This window comes from Mustela lutreola, chromosome 4, assembly GCF_030435805.1.
Source record: "Mustela lutreola isolate mMusLut2 chromosome 4, mMusLut2.pri, whole genome shotgun sequence".
Taxonomy (NCBI): domain Eukaryota; kingdom Metazoa; phylum Chordata; class Mammalia; order Carnivora; family Mustelidae; genus Mustela; species Mustela lutreola.
In genome coordinates, this window is record NC_081293.1 from 13,786,619 (window position 1) to 13,808,084 (window position 21,466).

The 21,466-nt window shown below is 51.6% G+C and overlaps 1 protein-coding gene across 3 annotated transcripts in view; it reads left to right on the top strand.

Moving 5' to 3' along the window:
• HSPA12A (heat shock protein family A (Hsp70) member 12A) overlaps positions 1-21,466 on the top strand; it is a 155,464-nt gene that overhangs the window by 129,534 nt on the left and 4,464 nt on the right. For all 3 annotated transcript variants that reach the window (XM_059173067.1, XM_059173068.1, XM_059173069.1), the window contains 6 exons: positions 4,294-4,410; positions 11,879-12,050; positions 16,005-16,091; positions 16,643-16,747; positions 17,626-17,884; positions 20,817-20,920. In XM_059173067.1, the coding sequence (XP_059029050.1) occupies positions 4,294-4,410; positions 11,879-12,050; positions 16,005-16,091; positions 16,643-16,747; positions 17,626-17,884; positions 20,817-20,920 (844 nt within the window). The remainder of the gene's footprint in view (positions 1-4,293; positions 4,411-11,878; positions 12,051-16,004; positions 16,092-16,642; positions 16,748-17,625; positions 17,885-20,816; positions 20,921-21,466) is intronic.

Below are 21,466 nucleotides of genomic sequence, written 5' to 3' on the forward strand. Positions count from 1 at the left end.
TGCGACCACATAAAGAAACGGTGACAACATTACGCTGAACGAAAGAAGCCAGTCAATTCTGTGTGATTCCATTCATAAGAAATGTCCAGAGCAGGTGAATCCCCGTAGACAGGAGGCAGATTGGCCAGTGCCGCAGGCTGAGGGACGGCACAGGAGTGTCTGCTAATAGGAATGGGGCTTCTCTTTGGGGTGACGGGATTAGAGAGTGTGACGGTTGCACAACCTTGTGAATGCATGAAAACCCACTGAACTGTACACTGGGAAAAGGAGAATTTTATGGCATATGAATTATATCTCAGGAGACACGTGTGGCAGCTGGCGGGTCTCGGGCGAGGTGCTTGATTTCTCCAATACCCGCGTTCCTACCTGGAAGAGTGGGGCAGGTTGTGTACCTCGTGGGTTGCTGGATATTAAACCAGACACGAGGCACCTCCCTCGGGGCGGGGCCCAGTAGGCTCTTGGCAAAGGGTTGCTGCCATCTCTCCTCCCTGACCTCCCAGACCCCAGGGGAGAAGCTGGTGCCTGAGTGAGCGCCTTGGACGATTATTGCAAAGTCTGTGCAGTCAGGCCCTGGATGGGGAAGGATTGGCTGCCTTCTAGGTGGCTACAGCTGGCCACTTGGTGTCTCTGCCTGTGGGCATGGTGACGAGCGGGTGGGGGTCAGATGCGTAAAGAGCCTCACATACTGAGCTCCATCCAGAAAGAATTGGGAACTTTAGAAGCATTTGGTATTATGGGATCACTAGAAGAAATTTAGTGAACTTTAAAAATAGAATAGAGTTCTAGAAATAGGGCCTGAGGGAAACAGACGTGAGAATGTAACCCTGCTTTCATCCATTCAAGCACCTGCTTCTTCTTCTTTTTTTGAGTACTTTTTGTGTCCCCGATCCTGGGCAGGTTCTGGCAGCATTGTAGTAAGCAGAGTATGAAGGAGTATGTGGTCATGTAGTCAGCGGCTTGGTGTTGTGAGGGGGTCACTGTGGGTGTTCGAGGTTTGGTGAAGGCAGAGGTTCTGCCCAACGGGCGGCAAGCAGGGAAGGCTCCCTGGAGAAGGTGCGTCAGGGGCCCCTCAGCGGCGGCAGCTGGAACGGTGTGTGTTTTGGGCTGGTGGAATGGCGCAGGAGGAACGCAGGGGGGAAAAACACAGCAGACAGCTCTGGAAAGCAACCAGTCTGGGATGAGAGAAGGGCAAGGCCACGGGGTCCTGTGGGAACAGCAAGCTTGGGTCGAGATCGTGCAAAGCCTCGAAGGCCAAGCTAACGAACTACTTGAGTCATGGGGCGCCATCCATGACCACGAAATTAGCCATTTCTAATAGCGGAATACCATGGCCGCAGAGACAGCATTTAAGGGGGGTAGACCGCAGCACCCCCACGGCCTGCAGCGTGGGGGAAAGCCCTGGGGAAGCAGTGGACTCAGATCCCGAAGCAGGTGTGTCTGAGCGCTCGGAGACTTGGAGAGTGGGGGGTCACACGGGGAACGCGAAAACTGAGAAGAAAGATGGGGCCAGAGCAGAGGGAAGAAGTAGACTCTGGGAAATAATTCTTCCACCGGAAGAGGGGAGAGGGGAGAGGACAGAAGGAAGGAGTAGGAGGGAGACGAAGGGAGTGAGGAGAGGCTCATCATCTCAGGCAGCAGCAAAAGGGACCAGATGTGGGCCTCTGCAGGCCCGGAGAGCAGGGATCTCAGAGGGATGGGCCCGGCGCCCGGTAGGCCAGACAGCCAATGAGGGACACTGTGCCTACAGTGCCTGTGGCCCCCCGGGGACAGGTGAGGCAGCAAGAGAGACCGATGACTCGGGGGCCCTTTGGATTAGGAGGAGGAGACATGGGGACCTGGGGAAAGTTTAGGACCCGAGAAAGTTGTGACACTGGCTTGTGTTTCTGGTTGATCGAGGGGGAAAGAGTGAACAGCCCATCTCAGAAAGGGAGGGGAGAGATGGAGGGGGCCGAGGTCCAGCAGGGGTGCAGGAGGAGGGGGTGTGGTTTCGAACATGTCAGCTCAGCTGAAAACTGCAGGAACCTGCTCGCACTTTCTCCCAGCAGGGAACATGCTATAAAGAAATTCCATGAAGAAAAGCTTTTTGAGGAAATTTGTAGGAGCTGGGCCCTTCACGAGAGGGCGGGCTGGTGTTTGAAGGACCCACAGATTCAGAGGAGGGGACAGTTGCACATTGGACCAGGATGAACAAGATAGGGTGTCTACTGAAGCAGCGTATCTCGGGCATCACAGGCATGAAGCAGGCTCAATGTTCACGAAGGAAAGCCAGTGAAAAGTGCAACATAACGGGAAGTTTAATTAATGGCAGGGTCCTTTTCCTTCTAAGCTGTATTAAATCCATTGGCGAACAAACAGCTCATTTATTTATTTATTTTAAAGATTTTATTTATTTATTTGATGGACAGAGATCACAACTAGGCAGAGAAGCAGGCAGAGAGAAAGGGGGAAGCAGGCTCCCTGCTGAGCAGAGAGCCCAATGCGGGGCTCGAACCCCGGACTCTGAGATCATAACCGGAGCTGAAGGCGGAGACCTTAACCCATTGAGCCACCCAGGCACCCCTCACGTTCTTTTAAATGTCACATATATCAGGGATGATAATGTTCAGAACATCTTGTCTTTCCTTATTTTTTCTGGCTTAATCCACTGAGCCACCCAGGTGCCCCCAAACAGCTTATTTAAACAACCGTCCCTATGGCCAGGGAAGCCTTTTGAGCCTTTTCCTGTTTAAAGAACTTAAAATAGCCTGGATAGCACTTGGCGGTGTGCTTAGAACCTTCCCAACACGTGTCACCACTCACCTGCCTTTAAAACCCAATGCAGACCCGCAAGGAAATACAACACGATTAAAGACAAAACAAAACCCACTGTTTCACTTAGGCCTCATGCAGAGATGTTGTGTTTTGAAAAAAAAAAAAAAAATTTACTAGACATATTTAACACTGCTGAACTGTAGGCTTAAAAAAATGTTCATGTGGTCGATTTTATGTTATGGGTTACTGTCTCCATTAGAAATGAAAAAAAAAATTAAAGGGCAAAAAATTAAAAAAAAAAGTTTACTGACTGATCATAGAGGGAGTTAATTCTGTGACACGGTGGCTCCAACCCAAGGTATCTACAGAAACAGAGGAAATGAGATATCTATCAGAAGAAACAAATCAGCAGCCTGTTAATCTTCTGAAACCTGTCCCCAGAACCGACTCAGACGCAGACGCGTGTTGGTGCGAGTTTAGGTTTGATTTCAGAGTTGTGTGGTGCGTGTGGCGACCAGAGAGGAGCGGTAGGAAGGAACAAGCTTTATCAGAGGCCTTCTCGGGTGAGCTCCTCCTATGTGTTCTCAATCTCCCCAGAAATACAGAGCATTAGTTCTATTCTCCCCATTTTACAGATGGGAATACTGAGTCTGAGAATTATTCTAGAGTCGTATCTTGTCTGCATGGTCTTGGAGTGAACCTCTGGTGCTTTTGCCCCTCCTCGTTATCCGATGTGGTTGAACTTGAACCAAAAGCTAAAAAGCAGCATGGTTCTTGCTTAGTTGTTTGTATCCCTCCCGTCCTGTCAGGAGGACTCCTCTGAGGCGCTGGCCTTGCCATAAGGCAGGGGACAGGGACAACTCTGACAACAACTGCCACCAGGTGTTATGCAGAACTGTGAGTCAGGCCCTGTTCTAGATACAAACCACACGTGACAATTTAGTGAAGACCTTGGTCTTGAGGGTTAAGATATCTCTGGGTCTGGTCCAAATCTTGGCTCTGCCACTTCGTAGCTGTGCAGCCGTCAGAAGGTACTGCGCGTAGCTAGGACTCAGGCTCCCGTCTGCAGGAAAGGTGCGCCGTTATCAGCCCTTCCTCGTGAGATCCTGGGACTCATGGAGGTGAGGTATGCAAAGTGCTAGGTGAGGTTGTCACAGAGTAACCTCCCAGGAAATGTAGCTCTCAGAAAATTATCACTCCTCCCAACAACAGTGTGAGCTAGGTATTATTATCCCCATTGTGCAGATGAGGAAACTGAGGTCTGGGAGCCTGTCAGGTATCCTGTCACATGACTCAGAAGTAGCCGAAGGCCTGTGACCTGCTTGCCTCCTGCCTGCAGTCACGTTCAGTGAGTGAAAGGAGTAGAGCTCCCAGCTTGCGGAATATTTGGGAAGCAGACCCTTGCTCTTTGACACGGGTAAGTTCAGCAGGCTGTAGGGTAGATGGCCCAAGAGTTCACAGCCAGGAAGCCTGGAATTCTCCGTGAAGCTGTAGGAGGACCAGCTGTGTCCACTTGACCTGCTGCATTTCCCTTGGCTATAGGAGCTGAGTGACCAGGCGGGGTCGGAGTTCGAGAACTCTGACGTCAGATGGGTCATCACGGTGCCCGCCATTTGGAAGCAGCCCGCCAAGCAGTTCATGAGACAAGCTGCCTATCAGGTGAGTGAGGGGACGGGGCAGGTGGTAGCCCAGGGTGCCCATGGGGGTGACTGTCACCTCACTCAGGTGTCCCCTGCCCTCATAGGCCTCCCTGGGAGGCAGGGAGGGGTCTCCCACGGGCCGGGGACATGAAACCTTCCTTTTGGGGGAGGAGAGAGGGTCTGGCCCTCCGGGGTTGGGCCCACAGGGGCTGGGCTGGGCACGATTTTCATTCTGGCTTTATATATCCTATCCTGTAGATTCCCCAGGGCTAGGATTTCAAACTGGGGTACAGGGACATTTCTCCATGGGTGAATGGAACCTCAGGAAAAGGCTTGGGCAATAATAATGTTTGAAGAAGAAAGGAACAAAGAGAAAGCCGATGGCCATGCACCAAGCACATCAGCTTGGTGTGGAGGTTGAGATCTGCACATGTACAGCTGGGACAGGAGGGAAATAGGCTGGTCTGTACGTTTCACCTCGTAGCAACACGGGAGCACACATGGTCGGGGTGGTGAGGCCTCCAGACCTGCGCGGTGCAGACACCTGGAGGGGCAGTGGCATGGCCAAGGAATGTGTCAGTCAGTGTGGCACCATGGATAGAACATTCTAGTGCCAATGGCCAGCTCATCCCTCCTGGGCGCTGGGGGCATCCCTGGTACCGCAAACCCTCATGGCCGCGGTACCCTGGACACCTGGCGCGGCAGTGGTATGGCCAAAGAATGTGTCAATCAGTGTGGCGCCATGGATAGAACATTCTAGTGCCAATGGCCAGCCCATCCCTCCTGGGCGCTGGGGGCATCCCTGATACCATGAACCCTCATGGCCGCCAAGTCTTACACTGTCCGCAGGCCACATGTGCCACGACGGGGCTGCCCCAAGGGTTTGACTTCATGGCAAGAATGGCCGGCTGTGCTGACCTGCTGTTCTGAACCCCGGGTCCGAGATGGCTCCCCTGGGCTAATGAAAGCCCACCCTGGGGCCTTGGTCCCCTCTGTGGAATGAGAGTCCGTTTCCAGAGCCTTCAACCTGAGCTGGGCTGCGGCAAGTCACCAACGTAATAGATGTTCCCTTGCGCCCTCCCCACCCCGCTCCCAGGGGACATGTCTCTGATGTTGAGTTTGTAGCCCTAGATATAAATTGCCTCAAAACACCCACCGGAGCAACCCTGAGCACCAAATGCAGCAAACTGGCCTCGGGTACCTTGGTGTCACGAATTGTACTCACCGCTTGGAGCTTCACTCCAGGTGACAGGCAGAGTTCCAGGGAGAGCCATGTCTCTGCCCGCCCCCGCCTCCTCCACCCTACTTCCCCTCTCCCCTTCCCTGCCGCAGGCTCTCTGCGCTCCCCTTCAGCGTGAGAATCTGGCTCAGTCGAGTATCTGCCAAAAATAGATTTGTTTTTATAGGGATGAAGGAAGAGGGTAAGTTCCAGAAAGAGGCAACTTCTTTAAAAAGGAAGAAACCCAAATGTAGTCTCGCTGTCCGCAGAAGCCCGGGGCGCCCTGGAGCTTGTCCACAGTGTCGGCCTTCAGGCAGCACCCCAAAGACGGGATGCCGGGACATGGCTGTCTACGAAGATACAGCCAATGTTCTGAGTCTCAGGATTCATGGCTTTCACTCTTGCTTTCCCACAGGAAAACTACAGCAACAAACATGTGGCCCGGAAAAGGGTCAGTTCTTATTTTTAGCCTGAAACAGAACGAGGCGCAGGGACTGGGAGATGTGTCAGGGCTGCTCGAGCCTTGGGCGGGCTCTTCCAAGGACTGCCTCTTGGAGCAGTGGGGCCTGGTGGGGAGGCGCCTCATACTTCGGGTGAGGAAAAAACCAGGCAGTTGGGGGTGTGTGCCCTCTGGGGTTTGGCAAAACCAAAATGGCACCTCAGAGGGATGAACGTAACCAGCATTTATGGATGTGGGGACTTCTCTTTCTGAACCCCAGAGATGACTCTGCAGACTGGGCTGTCCTTCAGATGCTGGGCAACTTCTGATGGGTGCGGACTTTGTGAGCTTAAATTCTGGCCCTTTGTAATTCTGATTTGATACTTGTGTCCAGTTTAGTCACCAAATGGCTTTCAAGATGGCAGGGGCCATTCAATCATTCTTTGTTTACTCATTCATTTATTCAAACTCATTCATTACTCATGCATGTACTCATGTGTACTCTTTCATTTATTCACTAAACAAACCCATACCGGGAGACTTCTGGGTGCTGGGACATGGTTGGTGCTGGATTCGTATCCTGTGTAATCTGTGTAAGTCTCAGGTTGCTCACAGCTGAGTGGTTCACTGCAGCCTTTTGTACTTCAGGGAGAGGGGCAGAGGGGGTTATGGGGCACAACTGCTTTGCCAACTAGCCTGTGGTTATCTTTTAGCTTGTCCTCTGGAAGAGTCCCCATGACAAAATGGAAATGAAGCACAGCCAAAATTAGCATCTCTCTAGTTCTCTCTCCTCATCCTCCATTTAATTATACAGAAGAGAAATGTGTGCCTCTGATAGTTCATTTTATGTGTAAACTTGACTGGGCCAAGGGATACTGATATATCTGGTGAAACATCACTCCAAGTATTTGCTGTGAGGGTATTTTTGAATGAGATTAACATTTAAATTGACTGACTAAATAAAGCAGATTGCCCTCCCTAAGGTAGGTGGGCCTCATCCAATCAGTTGAGGGCCTGACTGGAATAAAAGGCTGAAACTCCCTAGAATAAGAGGAAATTCCTCCTGCCTGCCTGCCTCTAAACTGGAACATTGTTTTTCTCCTCCCTTTGGCCTCAAACTGAAACATTAGCTCTTCCTGGGTCTTGAGGTTGCCGGTAAGGGAATGATACCATCAGCTCTCATGGTTCCCCGGCTTGCCAACTGTAGATCTTGGGACTTGTCAGTCTCCATAATGGTGTGAACCAATTCTTTATAGTAGATCTCGTTCTGTGTTTACATATGTCTTACTAGTTCTGTCTCTCTGGAAAATGCTAATACAGAACCTGAGCAAAAAACCATAGTTCTTGGGTCAGCCAGCTTCTGAGATCTGAGGATACCCACCATCCCTTGCCCCCAAAGTGCTGTCCATCAACCTGGCTTCAGGAGGAAGAGCTTGAAGGATGAGGTAGGATGGAACTCCATCAGGGCAGCTGGGAAACTGGTCACATCTCCCCTGCTTGCATGCAGGAAATGGAGTCCTTTCTTCAGGCTCTTTGGTGGCCCCATGAGCCCGAGTGCATGGCACAGTCAGATGGGGGCTGATCTTCGTTCCTCCACTGGCCTGGTGGGGTTGGGGGAAGAGGCCTGGATGCAGAACAAGAGATGAGGCTCTGGGCAGCATCTCAGAAGAAACAGGCCAGGAGGGGATGGTTCCGGAGCACTTCACGGGAACAGTTTTATCTGTGAAACTCCTCTTGTGTCAAATCCTTGTTGAAAAAGTAGGTTCAGTCTCTATGTTTTATAATTCACTACTAAGAACCCCATTAGACCCTCCAGGAGCATTCACTGAACAGATCGTAGCAGGAAGAACGGCTGATCCTCTTCCGAGGCCTTCCGGAAAGACCTAGAATGGGAGACAGTTCCAACTGGGACTTGAGGGATAGTCATAGTGGACGGGGTCTAGTTGATTTTTAAAGGCATTTTGGCAAAAATGTATAACCCTCATGGATTCTGGAAACCTGTCAAATAAAAGACATTCCATTACATAGGATGATCTCATTTAACGTGGAGTTACACTTTGCACTGCTGTGGAAAGGAATCACATCGGAGAGAAAAACAACAGCCACAGTGGAAGGTTGTCATTCAGCGTTTTGGAGACAAGGGCCAGGACGTCACAGAAGGAAGGCTGGCAGGGGTACGGTGGGGGGGGGGGGGGTTCATTCTCTCCACAGCTGCCGCCAAGCACCCACTGTGTGCCGCCCTCGGAAAGTGTAGCATCTTGCAGGAGTGGCTCGGTATGTCTGCCTGATCTGGAGTTGGAGACAGAATAGGCTAAGTGCTTGGCTGGCAGGGTCCAGCGGACAGAGAGCTTGCGTGGAACAGCAGCTGCGAGGTACCAGCTTCAGAGGCAGAATTCACCAAAGCAGCAAGCGCTCCCCTGCTCTGGTGGACCCAGGCCTGATCCCGGGACACCTGACAGCTGCCAGGCTGTGGGCCTCTGCTGAGAAGGACTGCAAGTGTTTATGTAGGAAGAAAGCCTACCCTTCCAGGCACAGGGCCCTTCTGCCCAGAGATAAAGACATCTGAGTTTTTGAGCATCTGGCAGATTCTTTTGCATTTCCTCCTCCTCTTGGAGTCCAGAAGCAGCTCTGGGGCCCATCCTAGGGAGTGGGAACCTGGCAGAGCCAGCTGCCTCCTCTTGCCTCTACCCTTCAGCTCTCTGCTGTGGCCTCCATGGGAGTGCTATTGGGACATGGCCCCTCACCCTCTCTGGGGAGCAGGTTGGCGGCTGGTTCAAGCAGAGGAGTGTGGTTACTTTGTCCTAGCCTCTCACGGATCTTACCCCCCACCCCCCGCCCATGCTGGTTCAAAGTCCTCTGCACCTCCATTCCCCTTCTGCATCCTCTCCTGGGTACCATGAGGAACCCTTCGTGGAAATGGGTCAAAGCTTTTACTGTGGGGCCGAGGCCAACCCGGCTGGACAGATGAAAGGCCTCCCTGGAGGGGTGTGGCCATGCTGTTTGGGGCATTCTGGGGCAGCCTCTGTGTCTTTCATGTCTTGAGGATGTGGAGCCTCCCGGGGGGAAGCTGGATTGTGTAAGTCACATACTGGGGACCCTTGGGCGCCTCAAGTTGTGTAGCTGTACTCCATGTTTTTCACTTCTCTGGACTTCTTGATTTGGTTTTCTGTATAAATACTTCAGAGCTGTTTTTTTTTTTTTTTTTTAAAGATTTATTTATTTGAGGAGGGGGAGGAGGAGCAGAGAGAGGGGGAAAGAGAGAATCTCAAGCAGACTCCCCGCTGAGCACAGAGCCCGATGTGGGTCTCACGACCCTGAGACCAGGACTTGGGCTGAAACCAAGAGTCAGACACAATGGACAGAGCCACGCCAGAGCCCTGATCTGTCACGTCTGCCTCAGAGTGGCTGCTCACCGTCTCGGGGAAGGTGTGGGGAGGGACGAAGCCAGTTATTATTTTCTTCTGTTCCCCGCCACTCCCCCCCCACCCACGCCAGGTCCAGGCCCCCCGGCGCTCCTCCCTGGAGGAGGGAGACTGCCTGGGGAGTGGACATCCCAGGGGGACACAGGGCAGTAGTGAGCCTTCTCCTCCCTTCCCACCGGCTCTGGCGCTCTGCTCTGCTCTCCTCACCCCTCCTCCCAGGCCATTTTCCCTTCTGAGCTTCGGAAGACCACCGTAAACATGTCGGCCTGGTGGTTTCTTGGCAGCTAGTTTTTCCTTCTCCCTCACCCCGTTTTCTGGAAAGCTGGACCTGTTAGCTTCTATTCTAGGAAGCCCACAAAAGTGGAAAAGTCAGTCTTGGAGAGCGGGTCCTTTAGAGGGGGGCTGCTTTTGGTTTTACTTTGGATTTCTTCTGAGATCCTGGGGCTTAAGACTCAGAAGTTTCATCTTGCCTGGCGACACTTAGGTCTGTAAGCCTTGTTCCGTCATTGGGCGCTGCAGCTGTCTTGGTGCCAAGGAAGTCTAATGTGACCCTGAGGGAGACTGGGGGAGGGGGACTTTGAGTCCCTGGGGTCGGGAGTACTGGGAGATCTTCTTCTGCATCTGGGTCAGGGGCCTGTTGGTGGGCAGCAGGCTTCCTTCCACACGGAGACCAAACCGATGGACAGAGATGCCGCCGTGTGGTCAGCTAACGGCGGAGGGCGCAGAGCAGTAAGGAGGCAGTTTTCCTGCCGACGGTGTGGGCTTTGTGAAGTCGGTCTTCCAGAAGGGCTTCGACTGCTTGTGAGGCATCTGCTGTCGGCAGCGGGGAGAGCTAAGTCACCTGCCTGCCAGTGGTTTCTCATTAAGACACAGTTAACTGGTTCATTTGGGGCATGGTTGTTGCAGAAAATTGATGCACGCACTTAGAGGCGATGTACTATCTGTGTTGTCCCGGTAACTGGGTACAGAGATTCTACCTTGAAACCAGAAGGAGGATCCTTAGAGACACCCCGGGAGTTTCGTCCAAGTCGAAAGGCCTGGGTCCCACCCTGGTAGCTGGAGTCAATGAAAGCAGGAGAATAAAGAACCAATTAAAGAGCTGGTCTGTGAGGTTAAGACTGGGTCTGGGCTCGCTCAGCCCCATCCACTTGCCACAAACATGCACTGGAGCCCAAGACTGTCCGAGTTTCAGCCCTGAGAGCCCATGTCCCAGGAATCCCGGGACTGTTGGTCACCCTACTTCTCTAAGCCTGGCTTTCTTTCTCCATAAAGTGAAGGAGTTGAGTAAAAGGCCAAGAAGGGCCTTTGCATTTCTAATACTCTAACCGGAACCCTCCCGCTCCCTTGTCCAACAACAGAACCTTCTAAGCCCCTTCCATCTGTGACTCTAGGCTAGCTCCTTCTGGGCAGAGGTCACCGTGCACGTGTGACATCAGGCAGACGGTTCACCCCCAGTCTACAAGCTGAGTCCACTAGCCCTTGTAGAATCGAGTCTCCTCCAAAGTGGGTGAGGTCCGAGGGCAGCATCCTGAGGTTCCCTAGGGAGCAGCAACAGAGACCGCAAACACAGTGGTGAGACACAGCACGTCTCTGTCCCGTCATGCTGGTGACCTGGAAACCCTTGAGGCTTGAATGGCTTCAGGGAGTGAGGCCTCGTGCTTCAGTTCAAGGCCATGGGAGGTGGGCAGGGACCTGGCAGAGGCCGCGCCAGGCTCGTGTCTCCGAGCGCCCTCTGTGGGGTGGTCCTGGAGTGTCCTGGCCGGCTCCCGTCACAGGGTCTGTGATTGGAACAAGCCAGATGTCAGAGCAGAAGTGTGTCTACCATTAAAGGGGTAACAGCTTTGAATAAAATAACTGCCAGCTGCCTTCTGACCCATATTCTAGAAAGTGTGAGACTGTGTAATTCCAAGAGGGCTTTCTCCAGAGCCCGGGGCCCTCCTTGGTGTGCTGGAGGCACACTGGATTCCCAGACAGCCGAAGCCGATGCTTGTGTAGCTGAGGTCCAGCGATGGCCCATTGGCTTTGCAGGCCACCAAAGACAGGGTCTGCCCTTAGAGCCTTTGGCCCATTGTAACCAGAAAGAGACCACCGGCCTTCCGTCCTCTGATAGTTTTCAGAGTTTGGGGGCATCTCCCCCTTCATGCTACTCAGTTCTGGGCTCAGGAAGTCCCAAATGAAAGAGGCCCAGGCCCTGTTACCCCTGCCTTTCCCAAAGGCACCCATACATTTTCTTTGCCCCTCCACCACGTTGGGGACCCAGGCTGGGGCCCAGCACCCCGTCACCCCGAGTGTAAGCCCTGCAGGGGAATTTCCCAGACAAACAGATTCTGAGTGTCCCTTCCTGGAGGGCGTCAGTCAGCGCAAGGTGTGTGAGTGTCCTCAGAGTGGTCCCGCCTCTGTCTTCCAGGCAGGCCTGGCCTCCCCGGAGAACGCGGAGCAGCTCATCATCGCCCTGGAGCCCGAGGCGGCCTCCATCTACTGCCGGAAGCTGCGGCTGCACCAGATGATCGAGCTGAGCAGCAAGGCCGCGGTCAACGGGTACAGCTCCGGCGACACAGTGGGAGCTGGGTTTGCACAGGGTACCTCTGCTCTCTCTCTCCCCTCCCGGCTCGCTCCCCTCCTGCCCCTGCATGGTTCTCGGCCCTGATTACCGAAAGGCCCTTAGCACAGTAATGAAGAATCAAGATGCTCCCGGACAGGTCAGCTCTAAGCACCTGTGTGCTGGCCCCCTGACCCAGCCTCCCCAGGGCACCCTCAGAAGCTCTGCGGTAGTTCCCCGGGGTCCTCACCTGCGCCTCTGGCAGGGGGAGGGTGCTTGTCTCTAAGCACCTGGGGGTGGCCGCAGAGAGCAGCTCTTGAACTTACATGTCACTAGGCTCTTAATTTTTCTTGTTTATTAACGGATTCTTAATTGAATCCCACTTGCCCGTTATTAATTCCTCCATTAAGACTGTTGATTTACTGCTGACTCACTCATTAGGGCCGCGTCGTGTATGATGAGCTCATTCTGGGTCTTAGCCATGAACCCGGCAGAGGTGAAAACACAGCTGATCAGAGCCGAGTCTTCCTGACCTGGCTGATGTGCATTTAGCTGCGAGAGGGGCACCGCCTGGGGGCTGAGATGCGAACTTCTCTTTAATACTTACCTGTGTGCAAGCTGGTCGCAGCGTGGGTCCGCAGATCTGACACCCTATGTCAGGGACAGAGCCACCAGCATGAGCGAGCACAGGCACTGAGAGGAGTGCTGTGGGTGCTGTTGCCGAAAGCCACCCATCCCGTGCCCATCCCATGCTCTCCCCCCATCCTGGAAGGCCCAGAGGAGGCGAGGGGGAGAGCATTAGCGAGAACTGCCACCCCTGCTCCCCTCAACCCCCCAGCCTGGGCCCAAGTTCTCCTTGGTCCCAACACCTGAGGCCCGTCTCTGCTCCGCCCATGGCGCGGGGCCCTGGCTCCCCCTTCGCAAGGCCCTGCAACCTCTCCTCCAGAATTCTCCTCTTGCTCTCCACGCGGTCACTCTGGTGCCCCAGGCTGCGGGGGAGAGAGTGTGTGTGTGTGTGTGTGTGTGTGTGTGTGTAAATTCTAGCACCTCCCACCGGACTCTCCTGCAGCCAATGGGAGCCGCTGCCCTTCCACTGAGGGCGTGGTTTTGCCTTTTTTATTTTTGGCCATGCTTGGCCTGCCCCAAAGCAGGCAGAGGCTAGCCTTCCTGCCAACTAAATCAAAGGTATTAACATTTTAAATACTCATGATGACATTTATTTACATTTTAATCAGAAAAGAGACTCAGGACTGACTGGGCTTTCCTGCCTTGCATGTGAGCTGATACTGGTTCTCTCTCTCTCTCTCTCTCTCTCTCTCACACACACACACACACACTCACTCACACTCAGGTTGGAATTAGCTAATTGTAGTACAGCTCTTCATTTGTCCCAAGTGTAACACTCACGTTTGAAGGGGAAACTGTTTTCGAAAGCTAGCCTTCCCCAAGAGCTCAGTGTGGGGGTTCCTTTCCTTTAACTTTATTATTATTATTATTATGTTTAAAGATTTTATTTATGTATTGGACAGACAGAGATCACAAGTAGGCAGAGAGGCAGGCAGAGAGAAAGGGGGGAAAGCAGGCTCCCTGCTGAGCAGAGAGCCCGATGCGGGGCTCAATCCCAGGACCCTGGGATCATGACCTGAGCCAAAGGCAGAGGCTTTAACCCACTGAGCCACCCAGGTGCCCCTCTTTCCTTTAACTTATCCAGTCCACCTGCACACTGCTCCACGTCTGTGTCCTGTGCCTTGTGGAATTTGCTCTGGTCTTGTGCTCAGAAGGTCTCTTGGGTTTTTGAAATGCTCGCACTGCTGGCTGCCACCCCTCAGAGGGGCAGAGAAGTAGGAGTTCCGGCTCAGCCTTGTCTTGTAGTTATGGCCCGTCTCCCGGAAGGAGGGGGAGCTGCCTGGGGAGGCCTGGCAGAGCCCCTAACCAGAAGTCCCCTGGATGGCGTTGGGGCCCCGAGTGCCCCCTCCTCACTGTTCTCTGCCCTCTGCTGCTTCTCCATGATGGACGCCCAGTGGACACTACTGAGGGGACTGGGGCTGGCCCTCTGCCCCCAGCACCACGGAGTTGCTCTCCACATTACTTTGCACCAAAAGGATTTCATAAGATCAGTAAAGGATCTGTGTTGTTTTGTTTTGTTTTTTATAATCTCGGGCTTAATTTGCCAGAAAACGTGATTTTTGGTTGTTTTGTTTTGAGAGGTCAGAATATATTTATTAGTCTGGCTTGGCCATTTTTTAGTAAAAGACATCTAGATTATTTTAGCAAACCAAATGCTCACTGTGAGGTCTGCAGTAGAAGTTCATCCGGAACCAGTGCTGGGAACGGGAGAGAAGCCCTAAATTTGAGGATCCCTCCCAGGCTGGCAGAGACGCGAACCAGGACGACCTCACCACTGGACATCAGGGCCCGAAGGACTTCAGAGCTGACTGGCTCTCAGCATCCCAATCCCCAGAGAAGATGCAGTTTTGCAAACACAGTGCTCCTTGCTAGAAGAGGCTAGAGGGTCAAGGATCCTTAATTGGATAACCAGCCACAGACTGATTTGTAGGACAGTTCAAAGTCAGCAGCACCAGTTTAGGGACTAGAAAAATTGGTGGTGGGGGCGCGGGCAAGATTGTGGGATGGGGTTGCAGAGCAGTGGACAGAGCCTTTATCTGTAAAATTGGGGGTTGCTCTCAATTGTTCATTGTAGTGAACGTTTGTTGGGTACTGGCTCTCAGACTTGGTGTTTTGCCTTCCTTATCACCTACTGTGTGTGCCCGGCGTCGCACAGTGCTGAGACGAAATCAGAGAATTAGGTCCTGCTCTGCCTATGAGGAACTTAGGTCAAGTGTTATTTATTTATTTTTTTAAGATTTTATTTATTTATTTGACAGTCAGAGATCACATGTAGGCAGAGAGGCAGGCAGAGAGAGAGAGATGGAGAAGCAGGCTCCCTGCTGAGCAGAGAGCCCGATGCGGGGCTCCATCCCAGGACCCGGAGATCATGACCGGAGCCGAAGGCAGAGGCTTTAACCCACTGAGCCACCCAGGAGCCCCTCAAGTGTTATTATCCCCATGTTATGGATGTGGAAACTGAGCCCTGCTTAATCAAATTAAGTGATTTGTCCCAACTGGGCACCTTAGCTGTGCCCCGATGATTTCCAGATACCCTCTCAGAGCACCTTGCTCATCTCTTAGCATTCGTGTTCTGCTTTTTTCACTGTAAATTGTTGAATCTCAAAGGCATGACGGTACACGGTCCCAGGGTGGACTTGGAGCTGCGAGACAGGGTGATGGGAACTGTAAACCCCTTAACCTCGTCTGACCAGATTTCCTCCTCTAAACAGAAGGATGATGATTTGTGCCCTGTCTGCCTCCCAGGGCTGAGGTGGCCTGTGAGAGATGCAGTCACCCCATGCAAAGCGTCACAGCCACTAAGTGGCCTGAGCCGCAGCCCTGTGGTTCCCCAGAGTTAGGAAAAAGGCCGCCAGGGCTTTGCTGGGTTCAGAGGGTCCGCCCTCTGGCTGAAGCGCCACCTTGCGGCTGAAGAGCAAACTGCCTGCGCCGGGGTCGGGAAATGGCTCCAGTCCCCTTTATCCAGGATCCAGATTAGGAAAACATACCCGACATTCCTTGCATCAGACAGAGTTCCTTGAGGTGAAGCTGTTTAACCAAGTGCACTGCTAGCTACTTGGCAGACAAGTACCTCCCTGGGACACCAAAGCCAGGAATCTGGTCGAATTATTAACCCCTTCCCCTCAAACAGTGTCCCGGGAGGAAGGGCTTCTTTTCCAAGGCAGCTGCCATGCAATGGATAGATGGAGGCTGGTGGAAATGGTCTGGCTTTGTGTTACCCAATGTCATATTTATGTAACCATTTTGGTCAAGTATTGCTAAATGTTCTGTCCTTAACCCTTCTCATGCTGTTGCCTCCACTGACGGCTGATGACTGCCTGCTTTTTCAGGCTTTCTTACCCGTCCTTTTCTTTTTGTCGGCCACTAGCTAAGGAACACATACGGCGTAATCGGCAGAGTCGGACCTTTTTGGTGGAGAATGTCATAGGAGAAATCTGGTCGGAGCTGGAGGAAGGTAGCGTCCTTGAATGTCCTTTGCCCTTTGCTGGATTTGTTCTGTGTGCTGCCAGCAAAAATGCATTCCTGTTGGTTCCTTTGGCACTTGGGGAAAATGTTTGGAAGCAGGTGGTTTTAAAGACCACCTGCCCAAGGAGAGCTCTTTTGGAGCTATAATTCTGCATGTTATAAAACCATACAGACTCTTTAGAAGCGAAGTGGGAATTGGAACTGTCCAGCTCCGGATTAAGTCTTGTGTTAAACAGGAGGTCATTTTATGGTGTTATAACCTTGGCAGGGAGTTGTGTGCTTGTACATGCCAGGGATGCAGCGGCATGTGGCAGGAATGCTTCTGTCTTAAAGATCCCCTCATCCAGGTTCTTTATCGTCCCTGGTAACCGGCACTCCTGGGCAGACATCACTGCATTCTCTTCAGTCACACGCAACTTTGCTGTGCAGCTAATGTGCAAAGCCGTCGTGCTCCTGAGAAGTGTTGATGGGTGTTGGGCTGGGAATACCAAGATGGGGCTGACAAGCGGTCTGTGTAAAGGATGGCTGTCTTTGTCCCAGGCGACAAGTATGTGGTCGTGGACAGTGGCGGGGGCACCGTAGACCTGACCGTCCATCAGATACGGTTACCGGAGGGACACCTGAAAGAACTATATAAAGCAACAGGTGAGCCCCGGCATGGCTGATTTTCTCATTCCTGACAATTCTCTCATGTCAGATTTCTCTTGGTACTTCCTTCTCTTGGTTTGCTCCCAGCACGTGGGGTTCTAGGCCGAGAGGGTTCCTGTGTGGAACTGAGGAGCAAAACACAGTTAAACGTTCTCTAAAACACAAACCACCATAACTTGGGTTTTGGCATAAAATTCCTAGACACGGGAATTTTTTTTCTGAAAGTTCTGGAAGGATCTGATGGTCCCCTGATTGTCACCTGTGATTTCAAGCTATGATTAAGCTTTCTAGGGAGGTCGTGGGATACCTGATCTTGGATCAAAGTTGCCAAAGCAAGGCACAGGCTCTCTCCCTCAGTGGGGGGGGGGGGGGGGGGGGGATGAGTCATTAACAGATCTGGGCATCTAGGTGGGCCTACTGATTTTCAGTCCTTGTCTTAGATTTCTTTGGCGTTAATACTGTGATGCTCCTACTTAGTTATATGTATCCATTTTATTTAACATGAAGTAGTATTATGGGGCTCCCGACTGGCTCAGTCAGTAGAGCATGCGACTCTCCAGCTTGGGGTTCAACCCGTGTTGGGTATAGAGAGGACTTAAAAATAAAATCTTTAAAAAATAAAATAAAATGTAATGGCTTTTGAACAGCTTGTTGACAGGTAATTCTGTAGGAAAAAGTTTCTCCACCTGGTAGGAAAAGAACCCAAGGGTTTTAAAGCAGAAGTAAAAATTCAGAGCTGCAGTCTGTTGGCGAACTGGGTCTACGTCGCACTACTTGGAGTTTCCGAGAAGAACACAGGGTACGCAGTTGCCCAGAGTTTGGATTCAGTCTGGCAGTTTCTAACATGGGGGGCTCTCCTTTTGTTCCTGACCCAGGTGGACCCTATGGATCCTTAGGAGTAGATTATGAGTTTGAAAAACTTCTGTGTAAAATATTCGGAGAGGATTTTATCGAACAATTCAAAATCAAGCGTCCGGCGGCCTGGGTTGACCTAATGATTGCATTTGAGTCTCGTAAAAGGGCAGCTGCCCCAGACCGAACTAACCCACTGAACATCACCCTGCCCTTCTCCTTCATCGACTACTACAAGAAGTTCCGAGGGCACAGCGTGGAGCACGCCTTGAGGAAGAGCAAGTGAGTTGGACTCACCAATGGCTTAAGCCATTCTAGAGGGTGGGTGGTGTTGATGGGAGGGAAGAAGCGGGGTGGGGGGGGTGTAGACTCTGCCTTCCAGTCCTAAGAGAAGCTGTTTGACCTAGGGCAAGTGACTCAGCTTCTCTGTTCTTAAGTTTTGCATCTGGAAAACGGAGATGATGGTTCCACTTACCTTGAAGGTTTGTCGTGAGGATGAAGTGAATTCATACCTTAGGCACTTAGCACAATGCCTGGGACCTGGAGAGTACTGTGTGTGTGTGTCAGCTTTTATTAGGTACTAATAATTAAGTTTTGTGAAAGCAGGGAATTTTGTGGGTTCTGGTCCCTGCTGTATCCCCAGTATCTGCACCAGAATCTGGTACAGACATAGCAGGTTCTCCGTAAATTTTTGTTGAACGAATCCCGTGGGATTCCGGGTTTCCTGTTACTCTGAGTCCCTTGGCTGCAGGCAAGTGTTTGTCGTTCAGCTTGTTGCAAAAATGAACATTTGGAAGCTGTTTTAAAGCTGAATTACAAAATTAATAGACAAAAATTATAAGTTTCTCAAAGTCTTTTTAGAGTGAAAAATTTCAAACATTTCTTGTGCAAAATGAGCCTTCATGATTCAGCTTCAACAGCTGTCAGTTTCCAGCTAACCTAAATCCTTGTGTACGCATTTTTTTTTTAAAGATTTTATTTATTTATTTGACAGACAGAGATCACAAGTAGGCAGAGAGGCAGGCAGAGAGAGAGAGAGAGGAGGAAGCAGGCTCTCCACGGAGCAGACAGCCCAATGCGGGGCTCGATCTCAGGACCCTGGGATCATGACCTGAGCTGAAGGCAGAGGCTTTAACCCACTGAGCCACCCAGGCGCCCCTTGTGTACGCATTTTAAAGCAAATCTGACCATCATCTAACCCATAAATATGTCGGAACGTATCTCTAAGGGAGGTAATGTTAAAATCATAGCCCTGACACTATTATCATGATCACACTTAAAACAAGCCATTCTTCTATATCCTCAAATACCCAGTTAACATTAAAATTTCTCCCATTGTCTTCTAATTTTCTTCAGTTTGCGTTAATATCCAAAAGATGGCTATACATAGCAATTCTCTGATATGCCCTTCACTCACTTTAATATGGAGGTTCCCCCTCTTGTTTTTTCCTGATGGTTTATTAAGTGATAAAGCTGATTGTCCCATAGTGTTTCCTCCAGTTGGGGGTTTTTGCTCAGTGCACGCCCACATCACATGTTTGGCCTCCTGGTATTTTTTTTTTAATTTTTTAAATTAATTAATTAATTTATTTATTTATTACAAATTGGCAGGTTGAGCTGGAGATTTGGTCAGACTCTAGTTTGCTCAGTGGTTTTGCTTGCCCTGACTTTCACATAGGAAAGACAAGATATAGGCTTGGTTCTTTCCTTTCATTTATAAATTTTTTGTTAAAAAATACTGGGTTGATTTCCTACCATTCTCCTGAGTGACAAATGCATTTTCTTTTTTGTGTGGGGACACAAGCGGAGTAGCGTTAAGATTTCATGGATTTAGGCATAGTTGATGTATATGAAACTAGGGCAGTTTTATCCCGATGGATAGTCAGAATGCCCCATCTTGGCCAGTAGGAGCCCTTCAAGTTGGCTTCTGTGTCCCATTGATTCAATGTGTTGGTCTTCTGGTCTTCTGGTCGGACTTCCAGTTAGAAAAGACGCTCCTGGCTCATCTTGTATATTCCGCATCCCAGACCGGCAATCGGCCATTTCTCTAAGAAGCCTGGGTTCTGTTTAAAAGAGACAAAGCTGATGTGATTTTAGGTCTTCTTGCCCTTGGTGCAGGGTCCTGGCCAGACTCATACTGTGCTCATGTTCTCTCTGTCCACCAGCCACCCCCACAGAGGCCCGTCTCTGTGCACCTAGACTGGGTATTGTTCAAGTTGAATCTCAAGTCTGCTCCCATAGTTCTGGGGCCTGTCAGCTCTCCTTCGGGGAAGACTGGCCACAACCAGCCACCGGCTCATTCTACACCATCCCACACTGTCCTACGGCCGAGGCCACAGGAAGGCTGCCTGGTCAGGGAGCCCGGCAGCATCTCGACTGTGATTCTAGGAAGCAGCTGATGCATGCTTTGCTTTACGGACAGAGACCCCATTCTCTTGGCCTCTTTGAACTTGAGAAAGGGCTGGTATGTGCTGTAACAAACAGTCTCTGGCATTTCTTTAGTGCCAGAAAGTTTCCAAAGTGTTTTCACAGATGTGGCATTGAACTTCATCTTCACAACAACCCCTGTGAGGGGGGTAAGACAAGTTGTATTATCCTTGATTTCCAGACCAGAGACTAGGGCTCAGAGCAAAGGCAACCCAACTTGCCCCCAAAGTCCCATAACCTCTGGGTGGCGGAGGCCGTCCTGGAGCCCAGCGATCCTGACTCCCAGTCCAGTGCTCTTTCTGTTCCATGGCATTGCTTTGGATGTTCTGCGCCTTTGACGGAGAAGGGAGCATCCCGGTAGGCTTGGGCTCATCACTGTCATGGGACAGGTGCCTGCGGGGCTGAAGGGAATGGACCTGAGCCCCAGGCTCATGGTCTCATGCAGCACAGTGGACACACCCCATGAGCCTTTAATGGACTCGAATCGGACTATTGCTCGATTAAAACGTGTTGTCATTCAAACGAGAAAGACCCCTTTCATTCTTTCCCTATCTTTTGCACTGGACTTTGGCTTCCACCACCCCAAGGGACATGGAAGAGGCTGAGTCTTAGCTTTTGCGCAACTAAGGGTCCAGGTTCTGGCAGTTGAGGATATTTCCGGGGACTTTGGAGCCTTTCTACTCCCTCTAGTGGGACAGCTCTTCTGACAAGGCCTGTCTCTGTGCACCTAGACTGGATATCGTTCACGCACTCACTGCTTATTTCTGTCTGTGCCACACCCCCGCAGTGTGGATTTTGTGAAGTGGTCCTCACAAGGGATGCTGAGGATGAGTCCAGATGCCATGAACGCTCTTTTTAAGCCAACCATTGACAGCATCATTGAGCATCTCCGTAAGTATCAGCCAGTGCTCGGCCACTCAATGGGGCAGACCCAGGAAGGGGGACGGACTTTTCTAGCATCACTAGCTAGTGTGTGTGAAGTCAGGTTGGCAGGGGCTCTGGGACTGCGAGGCACAGGTTGGGGCCTGGGCAGGAGCAGACGGGGCCTGGGTATGTGTGTGGGAGCCTGGAGACAGGCTTTCCAGATGCTTCTCCGCAGGCACTATAAAGCAGCCCAGAGCCTGTCTTCACCTTGGCCTTGAGTTTGACTTTAAAAGTCAGGTTGCTGGGAGCTCAGCAGCATTATTCTCCTGGAGTGACAGGGCCTAGGGAATGGATTGTCTTTGCTTGGTCGGGATGCCTTAGGATCTGTAATCTTTGCTGGGGAGGAGGACCAGTCATGTGGGCATGGAAAGGTCTCCCACAAGGGGGCAAACATTCTGGCCCTGTGGTCACTGTTTTACCTCCATGGCCCTCTCTTGGGGACATGCAGGAGACTCACTGGGGACCTTTTTAAATATCCCAGCCCCCCCTCCACTTCCTACCCCACACCTACCA